Source organism: Antedon mediterranea, chromosome 2 (genome assembly GCF_964355755.1).
Source record: "Antedon mediterranea chromosome 2, ecAntMedi1.1, whole genome shotgun sequence".
In the NCBI taxonomy this organism is placed as follows: Eukaryota; Metazoa; Echinodermata; class Crinoidea; order Comatulida; family Antedonidae; genus Antedon; species Antedon mediterranea.
In genome coordinates this window covers 13358919-13372762 of record NC_092671.1, presented here as the reverse complement: position 1 = coordinate 13372762, position 13844 = coordinate 13358919, and the positions used below count along the sequence as shown (strand labels likewise).

Here is a 13844-nt window from a genome sequence, read left to right as displayed (position 1 = left end):
GATTGAAACGCTCTCAAAATGATTCTATGCTCCATTTAAATACAAATCCAGGATCGTATTGTCTGTCTCTAGATTTTGTTCAGAAATACCTACTTTTAATTAGACCTCTGGACAATTTGGTGTTATAATATTTATACTAATGTTTTTCATAATGTAGGCTTATAAATCAGGAAAAAGCGATCATTACTGTGGTCTTATTAAAAAGGCATTATTAGATCTTCAAAAAGTAGCGCTGAAGAGAATCCAACATGTGAAAGTGGCACCAATATTGTAGAATGAGGTTGAACCACTTCACTAATATGATCTAATATTACGATGAAGATATATCGTGCCACTTTAATTTGACGATGACAATGCAAACAACACAAAATCGATGACGTGTGCGCTTCACTGAAGTCACACGTCATTAAATATTAACAAGTCGATATAATGAAATCAACCAATGTATTTAACTGATAGTATTAGCATTAGCAACTTCTGATTTAAAGGGATTTGCGATTTATGCAAACAGAGATATGATATGTACAATGTTGGCTATAGGTTGCAAATGTAGCCTACCGGTATTAATTCCATCAGTTGTGGGAAAGTGTGCTGCCCTCATCGGTTAACTTGTTATGAATGACTTGTTGAAAAAGTTCCAGCAGCGAAGTTTCCAAAATAAATTTACCACATTGCGATAAACTAAACGAACGAATGGTAAATACAGCCTGGGTGGATGGAGGAATAATATAAACGAATAACTTATTCATTGTGTTGCACAAATACATGGATATGATTGAGTATACAATACCAAGTTTGACAAATCATCAGTCAATGCTATTTTAGCGTTTTTTTTTAAATCGTGATTTTAGAAAAGGTCATTGTTTATATCCATAGCTCAATTATATCTGTTTAAATAGTTATTACAATATTTTGTGGTACAAGGACATGAACTATGTTATAAAACTAATATAACATTATGGTGCATGTCTTGGCATTAAAGTAGGGAAACAAAATTAGTATTAGTAAATCAGTAATTAGAGTTAAAAGTACATGTGGTACGATCATATTCAGACAACTCAAAATATAAATTTAGCTAATGTTTACACATAAGAAGTTCAATATAATTTAGAATAATCTGACAACTGGCTAAACATGAGAACAGAAACATATCACGAGGTGTTATTGACATTATATTTATACCTATTTGCAAACAAATAAACTTTTCTACAATTTAAATCAATGTTTTGACGTGATATTCTGTTCCGGCCAATTATAGTTCATTTTGAGTACATCCACTGTAGGTAGTGTGTGTGTGTGTGTGTACAGCTGTGCACAACAGCGTTAAAGGTGCGTATTCTAGCTAGGCCCATTTAGCAATACTTGTGTTACAGAAACATCAGGCGCTTTTTCTTACCGCTGATCTTATTTAATAGGAATGGTAAATCGTGCTAATTACTTTTGAATAAATCAACAGTAATATTTAATACCATAATTAAAGTAACAGTGAAGTTAAATTAAATCAGCACGTATTGGTAGTATTGGAGATGTGAGGTGACACAGTGATGTTGTATGGTGTTAAATAGATCTATCTTAATTAACAGACAGTTTACCTTCACCATGACGTAACATGATCAACTGTTATTAATATTAATTATAAACAACCCCTCATGGTGTTAAATACCACGTGAGATTATATTCTAAATATTTCTGTAAACTCCTAAAGAAAGAACCCACATATTAAACAAAATTTCTAATGTACTTCATTGATGTCATAGTCGATGTTTTGCACAGAGCCGACAACTCAATATCAGTAAAGATGTTTACTAAGCTAATTATTTTAACTGTTTACTCTCATAGAAAAATAATATTTCCGAAAAAATAATCACGTGTGAGACAAATTCAACATATCCCGCTGGTCATATTTATCAATCTGCAACCCTCATTGGTGATGGGTCAAATAATTACATTCAAGTTATAATTAACATGTAAGGGAATACACCTTTAACATTCTCATTTCCGTTGTATATAATATTACACATTAGCCTACATATGTTGATTTTGACTTGTAGTATGAAATAAATAATTTTAATTTGTTTAACATTTGTTTTCCCATTTCCCAAAATGTTATTAAATATATCTGTATACCCTTATGAGTGGCCTTTAGCTAGCTACATAAAATAGATTACACTATTTCACAAAACCTTAATCAAATTATGAGTTATGTAGGCCTAGGTGGTTAAAAGAAGATTAGATCTTTTTTTAAATTGAAGAAGAAATAAGTTGATGCTGTTAAGCCAATCATGGTTCAATGTTGTGTTATAATAGTTAATATTTGTACAGAATGTGTAATACTATTAGCTCATCTGTTCCTATTTTTCTACCGGGCTACAACTATATTATCGTTAGCAGAGTGACGGACATAGATTGGTAAGACGAACTATAGAAAATCCATTTTGTTATCTACCAACGATAACATGTTTCAGTTGTTATACCATGGAGGTATAAAAAAAAGGAGATTCAACTAGCTTGTCTCCTTTGATGTATTCATTGCAGCCGCCGAATGTTTAACAGATAAGGGAGTAATTATCTTTTTTATACCTCCATGGTTATACACAGAAGATCAAACACTTTGATATCATTATTTGTAATATGATAAAAAGATGACAGTTTGTATGGATAATAAAAAGTGGCGTGATTTACTGTTTGCTTTGATCCATGTCATAAAGCTAATTGGAGCTAAAGACTGATATCAATGTTCTATTTAGGTAAACCAAATTCCAAGTACCGGACCCCAAGTAACCCCTAACTTAATGCGATATTTGGACTTCAAGTAGAAATCAGTCCGAGCATATTTAAGGGATTATTTAAATGACGCTTTGGTCCATGTGTAATCGGTGCAATATAAAGCTTGATATTCCCGATACAGTACAGTTTGTACCTTAATGGTTCTGATGTCTTTTAGTTTGGCTAAAGTATTATGTTTTACATTGATAATACCAATAATACGGTATATTATTATTATTGAAGACCAAAATGTAGGTTTTGGTCATACTTTGGTGTACAATTCACAGTAGAGATAGACGATATTATTTTACCTACAGAATGTGTACGTGCATTTGAACATGGAGGTTGAACAAAATAGCTAACAATATCAAAGTAGGCCTACATGTGTATTTATCGCACCGTGAGTCAACATTCTTCTTATTTGTTAAGCGCGTTATCAGGTTAAGTTCAGTGAGGTATTATTATTATACAACAGTAGCTCATTTTATAATTGTGAATTAGGTAGGCATAATAAGTATATACTTGTCCCATGTCTGTATCTATTAATTCACCAGTCGATGTTTCAATTTTGTCTGGAAATGTTAGCTAAATTATTATGAGTAGGCCTACAAAACGCAACATGTGCCAAAATGATTTATCTTTTTTACTAATATTATTTCGAAACATGGTCTCGTGCCTAGCTTACAACGTCGTGTGTAAGATATTTTGGGAGGGACTGAATTTTAAAAGATTGAACCATTGGGACGTTTCTGATATTATTTGGCATACGAGTACATTTCTGTGAATGAATCAGTGTATAATCGAAGTAGAATGAGGTATTTTAAAACCATAATGAGACTAAGGTGGTACAGACTTAACAACACCTTCTAATACAAAATGAATAGTGAATCTATAAAATCCCTAAAATCTTATTCTATTTTATTTAATGTAGGTACATGTGGCCAAATGTGCAGTAAGACAGTTTTATCTATGAATAAAAAAAAATAGAAAAATATGATAATTTCTTTTATGGTAAAAAATAAAACCATATTAAGTGTACTACTATATATTTTAATTGCGGCATTCCATTTTGACGTACGTCGGAGGGCTATACACTTTATGCATACTGACTGACAGCGAAGTAAACAGTATGTGGTACGCATTTGTCTGGCGGTGTCTCTTAACTTTGTACGAATCATTCATGGCTTGACCGGCTCTCTGCGGCTGCGGTATACGCGTCGACATGTCTGAAATCGGAAATTCATTTGCAACTACGCATGGACGTACGTTCATACAGAGAAAGGTACGACTTATGTTCTCACGGTTGAGTTTACGAATTGTTTCAATTTACGAATAACCATGGAGAAATTAGCTTATTTCTCCATGGAATAACAATAGACACGTTTCTCGCTCGCGACCAATCAGAAATAGTGGGTATAGATTTGTAAACAAACCGAAAACCTCTCGCCTAGTGCGTGTTGAAGCATAGCGAAATGGCGACTGCCGAGTGCTTTTGTTGCAAGGTGCATCATAAATGCTGTATATGTTGGATACATCGGGAATTTAACTACACAAAATCACTGAATAATATTCCTGTTTTTAATTTTCAAACACTTGCTGAGTGGTTTGCGTCGGCTCCGAAGGATAGTGGCGCAAAATCTTGGAAATTTTTCAAGGAAAGGTACGTCCACGATGTGCTCGTGTCTCTCCGCCCGCCCGGTGGCGTTGCCTGATGTGCGGTACTTCGTCTACTAGGCCTAGGAGGCTTGGGTGTCTGTTTAAGCGCCGAAGAACATCACATAATACATGGAAGATGCAATAGGAGCATGAAGAAGAATGAAAGATAATAATTAATATATTTACGCAACATTTGTAAATAAATTTGCACCGTATATATAGGCCTAATACTATGTGTGTCAAACCAAAAATGACAATTTGAATACATAAATAAAGTCGATGATTCCGAACCAAATGTCCAAATAATTCTACAGTGAATATAAAACATAAGTTTAGAAAATAAATAACATCCTTACCATGCCATTCCATCAAAAGGCTAGTTTTGACGATTGCTTTTTAAGATGATCATCTCTCAGTTCTCCCATGCTTTAACATACCTCTCGCTGTGTTTGTTTACCATTGTATACCCACTAAAAGGTCAAACTGACGGTGACCTCGCGAGCGCGAAACGTGTCTATTGGTGTACCGCGTATATTCGCTGTCGATTAAGGGGGTTTGGATGGGGGTCGATTGGGGAAAAGGAAGCGGTTGGCCCGAACCATAAAACAGGGTCTGGTCACGTTTCTTTTCGCTCATAAACAGTGACGGATCTAGGGGTGAATAGGGTGGCTATTAATTCTAAAAAAAAAAAAAAAGATGCACCAAACCCGCGACCGTCGCTAGACGCGGATTCGACGCACTTTACTCTTTAATTAAGAAGAGTAGGCTAGAGCTATAGTTGTGTAAATAGGCCTACATAGTGAAAGAGCTAAGAGTTGAATTACCATTTTATGAATTTAAGAGTTTAAAAAGAAAACGCGATTTAAAATCTTCGGAAAATACCCACAACTGAGTTATTTTCAAAACACATGCACTCCCACTACCAGCGTCACGTTGTCTTAGCAGCTCGCTCCTCGTGTGAAAGCTGACGTCATCACTCTCCAAAAATACACCATTTTCCTTCAGTTAATTACCGCCCTTGTCCGTGTGCAAGCCTTAGCTAAGCGTGGTACATTTTACACCTCTGCAAAGAGTGGAGTGTAATATAGGTGTTTTATATAATAATGGTATGCAGTATAACTATAAACGATAAAAATAAACGAGAAACATAGTGTTCTTATATTATTTCATAGGCATAACATAAACAACGTCTTGTTCTATGTACACGGCCGAAAAAAAGTGTGTGGCGTATTTGGCGCTTTATTGATTTGTGTTATAGACAGGGCGATTACTGCAATCATTGTATACTAAATTACATTGAGTTATTCACCCGGCTGTAGGGTATATATCTGAGGTTAACAGACCACCAAAGCACAGTCGTACACTAAACACATGTACTATCGAGGCATTTTTGGAGGGCATACACTGCCGTGATAATATGCAAAAATGCAATGGCAATTATAAAATGACAATGTAATCAGGGAGGTTCACCTCTCTTATGCAATCATGGCCACCTACTTGGCAAGGCCTATTACCGGGGGTGCGGGGGGATACTGATAAATCTTAGGCAATGTGTATATCCTAAGTAAGTAGAGTATTTATGTTGGGGAAAACAGTTAGCTTACGACAACCTTTAAATCGATATGACCATAAATTGATACATTGGCTCTTCCGACTTATTTTGGAGATATTTAAAAATATACATGACAATGAATTTTATTTATTCGGCCTTGTATAGACATAATTTACACAATTAAAATACAACCAAAAATCTATACATTTATAGTAACAATCTACAAAATAGGTGTAGTATGAATGTATATTTAAAAATATAAATAATTTATGTATTGATTATTATGATATTATCAATGTCTTATTTTGATTGAGTTATTATAACCCTGCACTATGATGATGAGGTTATGATAACTCCCTTGTCCTTCTCGTCTAGCTTTTACAGCTACGCACACTGATCAATGAAACCATTAAAAGAGTTACAGAGCACATAGCCTATTCAACTCCCACGGGATAAATCGGATTTGCATAGGTTTTATCATATCACTAAAATAACTAAAAATAACCCCTTCAAATAAAAACACGACGATATTTTAATGATCATCTACCTTTATATTTAAAAATGCGGACAAACTTATAGCTGTGTTAAACTTGACTGTATGATGATAATCAATAAAATCAAACTTCTTGTTATGTGATGTGTAAAAACACGTATTCCAGTTTATAGTTATTTTATCATATCATGACCATGGTCAAAGAGGAAAAAAAATATCTGACCTTTGATTTCGGTCAAGTTTTATTGGATTAACATGTGAATGAGTATAATTTTTAAATACTGCTTTTATACGGTACTTATGAGGACCGTCTCTGACCGGCAAAAGTATATTTAAACAAGAATATTTCTTACAAAAAACGCTGCTCGCTTATTGTTATTGCTAAGGTCAAGTCTGGGTGTCACTTCATCACGCCTAGATACTTCAAGTATCCTATTACAAACAAAAACTTCAATGGACTGTTTTGATAATAATTCAATGATTATCTGACAGTGAATTATATTAATATCATGGGACTCATAAATACCAGAAATGCTTTGGGATTTGTCATTAGACTCTTTTCCCAGCCGTTTTTTGGATTCAACAGGTGGTACCTATAAATTATAGTCGAGTTTCCATTTTAACAAAAATGTCAAAGTGTAGTACTATACTGCTGCTTGATTTCATCTAATGAATGAGTCATCTCGTGTGACGTAGCGGGCTAGAGCAGCAGCGTGAAAAATACTATATTTATTACGGTATATTTTGGCAGCAGTTATTTCTACCTAGTACCTGGTCTTACCACAGTGTACAGTTTTGAATATTTGCTATAAATAAAATACGTAAATTGTATGGTATGAACAATTCTCGACATAAATTTAAGCCTACACACAATAACATATGGAGAAATGAGAGCAAACTTATTTCTCTACGAACATATACAATAATATTAAGTGGTGAGTCTTGTACCAATATAAACTATTGCGAATACTACTACTACTAGTAGTAGTAGTACTAGACATGATGTAAACGGTGGGCAAGGATACTTAATTAGTATAAAAGGAATAAAGTCACATTCCCAACTACCCACTACAACTACTACTACTACTAGTAGTAGTAGTAGTAGTAGTGGGGAATGTGACTTTATTCCTGTTATACTAATTAAGTATCCTTGCCCACCGTTTACATCATGTCTAGTCGTCCGGATAAGGTGGAACGAAATAATAAATATCACATTAGCTTAATAGAGCGAGAACTCTCCATTTTACAATTAATTATTTGATACCATATTTTGAAATCATATGGTAATTTGAGAAAATGAATCTGCCATCCTGAATACTACTGTAAACAGTCATTTCCAAACCTCTAAATTGTATAATTAATTTAATAGGTAGGCCTACGATATATTGTTTTGTTATGTCCATCTAATGCCTTTATCAGTACAAATAATATTCCTATAGTTAACATCAAGATAGAAGCTAAAGCCACGTAGTTTACCGATTATGATCTACATTTTTAACATTGATTTTGCATCTGAGATTAATAGTGTTAATATAAGAAATAGTTAGTATGGCTGAATGCACATGCTTAGCTTACCACCTGTATTTTTCGTAAATATACACATTGTCCACATTCGATTTTTCTATACTATAACAGTCAAACTGATATCCCATCAATGATGATCAGATGTAGGTTCAGTAGGCCTATATAATATGCAGGCCACAGTATATTTTACTAGAAAGTGCTTGAATCACTTATATTATTATTTCTCTGCCATTGATCATCACCTATTCTATACCTGATTACACTCAACCTTCAAGTAATATTAGGTAATTATTGATGATTCAATGATGAAATGTGTTAATAATGAATACCAAAATTACATATGATTTATTAATGAATATTACAGCGTGTTACTGGAACCTGTAAGGTCTGTAAGGTGAATATATAGATTTCTTCGTAATAAAACCAAACGTTTACCTTTATATTACCTTTTACTTTCGGTATGTCTTTTCAAGAGTGTGGTCCTTTCTTAAGACTTGTTCCCACTGGGACGCGCAAGAACGTAAGCCGTAACGCAAGCGAATTGACCAATCACGAGCGAAAGTTGGAATAATCCATCGCTTTTTTATTGGTCAATTCGCTCGCGTTGCGGCTTAAGTTCCTGCGTTGCGTCCTAGTATACTGTGTATTTCCGCATGTTTTGCTCGTGTTTCTGTCAAATGTTCCGAGTTCGACTCTCGTTTTATTGCATTTTACTTTCTACCGCTTACACGTTGTTAGCCTTATTGTATTTCACAAAAATGATCATTATTAGGAGATGAAAAACTGGACATTTTAATGTACACCTGCCTAAAGCATTGCCTACAATTATTGTTTTGTTTACAATAATTTTGCATGTGGTTTCAAAGACCGGAAATATTGCGGAAATGAGTAAATATTCTAAAAAAATTGTAATATTAAATTAACTGACCATTAACTTCTGTAATTATTAGAAATTTTATTTTTATGTCACCAATTTAAAACGCCGAAAGAAAAATCAATTTCTAGCAAACACAGCTGATTTGCTGGTCAAATATGCACGAATCTGTGAGTAAAGAAGGTTGGTGACAATCTCCCAAAAACATTTTACAGTCAAAAATAAAAAAGAGATAAAACATGAATAATTTACATTGTTTACATCAAAATAGAAGAAGAAGAAGACATATAACAATTAAGAAATATTTTAGGCCTAAATGAAAAATAACCGATGAATTAATTAGTCCAACATGTTAAATCCACGTATCTAAAAATACAAAACCAATAACAAATACAGTAAGAATGTTAAAACGTTTAATATTAATGAAGTTTATCAAGACAGATTTACCACCACCATTCCCATATGCATCGTTCTTTGACTGACGTGTATATTTGCATATTTAAAATACGAAAGATACCATTTTCACGTGGTTGTTCATTTTGACGACGTCGGTGGGCCTACCTCCAACGTACACCACCCCTTCCCTAAGATACATATTTAGCAAATTTCTTAAGATGAATCGAAATTCAGAATGTATGAACGAAAAAATAAACATGTCAAGCTCTCAATCAAGGTTTTGAGATGTAATGATAGTGCTGATGATTGAATCAATAATACAAACATTTAGCGATAGTTTAATCAATAGTATAACTTATTTTGTGTATTTTCTCTCAGGCTGTATAATACATTTTAGTTGAATTTGATATCGTTAAATCATACTGTTATACTTATAGTTCTGTAAATGTGAATTTAAATACATTCCTATACAATTGACATTGGATCAATGCTAAAAGTTATAAAACCTTCGGAATAATTGCACAATTATTTAAACATGTATTTACACATTGTATATATATTTTTTTTGCTATCCAAAAGTGTGTATTCCAATCCTTCAGTATAGGTAAATTTATGGGCCCTTGGAGGATAAACCTAAAACCTTTAACAATAAATACATAAACCATTTTTTGTCGCCATTTAAAGCGCAAATTTTTGTGAGTGTGGGTACTGTTCAAACACATACTTATACAAATCAACTTTATTACTGACAGTTGCTTCTCAACGTTAATTGTATTAATTAATAATTACAAAAAATATAAACGTCATTTTGAAATTGGAAGTTTTTTTACGCTGAAATTATGTGTATGCTCATACGTTCGGCACTGATTTTAACCACCTAATGTAACCTTGTTTACTTAATTAAGTTGAGTTAGATACTTATTATTGACAATTAAACGAATTTAGGTTCAACGATTTGCCCCAAATAGGGGTGTTTTTGATCGTTGTCTACACTGTGTAATGGATGTCGATGCTGAAAAATACCCGCACACAATAATCAAAGCTTCTTACAATGTATGGTATCTAGAGAATTACATAGTCATTTACACAACTTTGTTAATTATTTTGAAAGTAGTACTCCCTGATTGGACCTATTGAGTTAGGCTACATTTGGCATTTTATAGTTTGTATACCAATACAAATATCCACCAATGCAGTAAATAATGAATATAACTGTATTAACACAAGTATGCCTATCGCAGTCTGTCCACATCTATTCATTATTTGTAATCGAAGCATTCTCAATTAAACATAAATATATTACTTAAGTATCTAGAAATAATTTGACGCCAATTGAATGACATCTGAGCAAGGTCCGTTGGCGACAGTTCATATGTATCTGTTGAATTTGTATTATGGATTTGCTTCAGAAAATGGAAACAGGAATCATTCTATCATTTATTATACAAATATTAGGCAGTGATACCCATACTCTTTTAAAAGTAAGTCTATTTGTATTGATGTGAGTTGCACCAGTATAAACATTTTATATACCTCCCTGGTTTCACTGCGTACCACTTCGGTTTCACGATGCGCGCGTCTTTGGTCGTGATATCATTGAACATTTATGAATTGAATACGTTTATTTGTTTTCTTTCACACATTTTCATGTACACAAGGATCACAAAACGTTTGGAAATCAATTTTTAATGGAAAAACACGTGTTGAGACACAACTAGCTTGAACAATGATGTAAACATTGCCATTTTGTTGACGGAGCAATCTGATATGAGTTTGCTTGAAACTGTCAATTAGATCAGGATTAGCACGTCACTATATTATTTGAAAACCCTTGACGTAGATTATATCATTCTGTCATTTTAATCTGTTGTTATTGTCTCACTAATAATTCATCAAGCTATTAACGCGTATTTTTGTGTGATTTATCCTTAGAATGGTTAACAATTAATATATTTTTAACTGGCCATGGAAAATGTTATTTTATTTCTGAGTGCTACAACATAAATGATTTACTAGGCAATACACTATGACATTGGTATTATAAGATGTTTTTTATGCGCCTGTTTGTCTGTTGGTCGCTGTCTTCCACAATCCACAATAAACCATCATTTAATAACAATATTTTTTCCCAATTCTTTCAATTTCTTTCAATCTATATTTGACTTCTTTCAAATATTGGTTTAGATGTTAAAATAAATGATCTTAGTACATGTTTTCGTACCCATACATACCCAAACACACTTATCAGATTATAATGTGATGTGCCCATGTATGGACAAGATGATGTCACCTCACTACTGCATTTGGGCACATGACACTTTTTTTCCCAACCCACCCAATTCGAGAGTGTAGACATAGCTTTATACTAAGTTGAAGGATTAAAATGTGCACCCTACCCATTTCGTCTGCATTATTAATTTATAAAAGTATGAAATACACCGTATTTGTTGCTTTCTTAATTATATAACGCAAAAACAAACAAAAAATACTTAATCGATGATGATCACTGTACATGTTTTCGTATCTTCATATAAATTTACGAAGTCGCTAGTTATTTTCCTAATTAATTAGGCTTGTACTGTATAACTATTACGGTACCGTACTAAATATCTAGATATGTATATTCCTTGCAATTATACAAATCCGTAATAATATCAGTAAACTAATGGAAATATTATTCATCCAATTATAGTAGCAATTAGGATAGAATATTTCAATTCATGCTAATTGCTAATAATAATCTACTAATAAGTGATAATTATATCAATTAATTAATTAATGACAATTACAATGAATGTAACATTATACTTATTGACAATTTTTGTTTTGGGATTTTGCAATAATTGTCAATACTTTTTAATTTATTCATCTATGATACGAACATTATTATTACCGAAAGGCTACTATTTTAGTGTTTGCATTTGTTTTATATTTCGTCTATGGAGTACCAATCCCATCACCCCGTATTTGAATTGTTGCAAGTATTTAGTATTTTAATGTCGTGTTATTAAGCATCATACTTAACTGTTGCTATATTACTTCTTATTAATGTGGACAAAAAGTGTAATTATTCCGATAAATTTGAACAACGCACTCAAGTTCAAATGATTTCGTATTTTAACTGTTAAAAATTCATCAAATCCTCATTGACAAATCTTGTTTCCGTTCTTATATTAATTATTCTGAAGAATTAAAATCACAAGCTGACATGGACGTGTCTGTAATTAGTAATCATTTCATTCAACCCAATGTCTTTATTCACAAGCACGAATAGTTTACCAATTAATTAGCCTAAACGTTTTTCATTATAAGAAAATATTAAAAAAAGCACGATTATTAAAATGAATAAGTATGCCTTACTTTATATAAATTAACGGGAACTAATTATTTAATTGCCATCAATTGTATTATTCAACAATTGACAGATACAAAGCATAATATATAGTCCTTACAATTAAACAATGTATAAATGTGACCTTTTCTTAACATACACATATTTTTTATTAAAAATAACGTTCCAACTGAACTTTGGATTTCGGGATGTTAAAACATCTTCAAAAACATATTTTACAATTAGAATAAGCAAGTGAAATACGAATTTACATTTATGGTGACAATTTACTATAATAGCAATTTTGTTTGTAAGAAATGCTATACGTTGATGGATGACGATATATTCAAAAGCTGATAAAAAACTATGCATGCATTGTTTGTTTTTCGTAAATTAAAAATTAAATGAAGAGAATTAGTAAAGTTATGTTACGTATGTAGGCCTGAACTGTCCTAATTCACAAGCAGGAACATCTTCCTTATAGCTTTTTAATCGTATTATTATTAAGTTATTGGCAAAAAAAATGTATATTTTTTATTTGATTTATCAAATATTAATAATTTATAATAATCAGTAACGATTTTGTTTTAATTAAAATGAACTATCATTCGTTGCGCCCTATATACAGAAAAATAGGAGACAGAAGATTATAAACATTGCTAAGGGTCTAAACATTGCTTTTAACAAATTTTAAAATATGAACTATCATAAAACCAAAACTTCTAATTAAAAACCAGGTGCTAATAATGGATCTTACCGGTGTCTGTCATCTCTATAAGTACACTTCACGTCTTCTGTTGGAAAGCTCTTTATATTTTCTTAGTCATCCGAGTACTTTTAAAAATAGATGGTAACACTAGAAACACGTTTTAATATAGGCCTACACATAGGCGGGATGATGTACTTAGCTTGATTGTCGTCAATAGTATGTATAGTTTGAGTGCGGTATTGACAGCTAGTTGTCTCTGCTGCCAATGCCATTCCCGACATGTTTCCATTTGATAATAGAGGGCGTGTGATAATAATGTTTAGCGTGAACTCATTAACATACATTTGGAAGGTGTGCGACTTTTAATTAACAATAATGAGAAGTTCTTAAAAGGTGATGTCCAGCATAAACAATAGAAAGTTATTCAAAAGACATTTGAGTGTAATTAGGACTGTTAAATATGGCACTAACTGACCAACATCATTTTTTAACCGACAAAGCATAGGCCTACAATTGTAGTAATATAAAATGTCTATTTATTTG

At 32.5% G+C, this 13844-nt stretch overlaps 1 protein-coding gene across 1 annotated transcript in view; it reads right to left on the bottom strand.

The window, feature by feature from the left end:
* Positions 1-13478, bottom strand: part of LOC140040468 (NADPH oxidase 5-like) — a 47542-nt gene extending 34064 nt beyond the window's left edge. The window contains exon 1 of the mRNA XM_072086440.1: positions 13350-13478. Within this exon, the coding sequence (XP_071942541.1) occupies positions 13350-13362 (13 nt within the window). The 5' untranslated portion in view covers positions 13363-13478. The remainder of the gene's footprint in view (positions 1-13349) is intronic.
* Between the last annotated feature and the right edge of the window lie 366 nt (positions 13479-13844).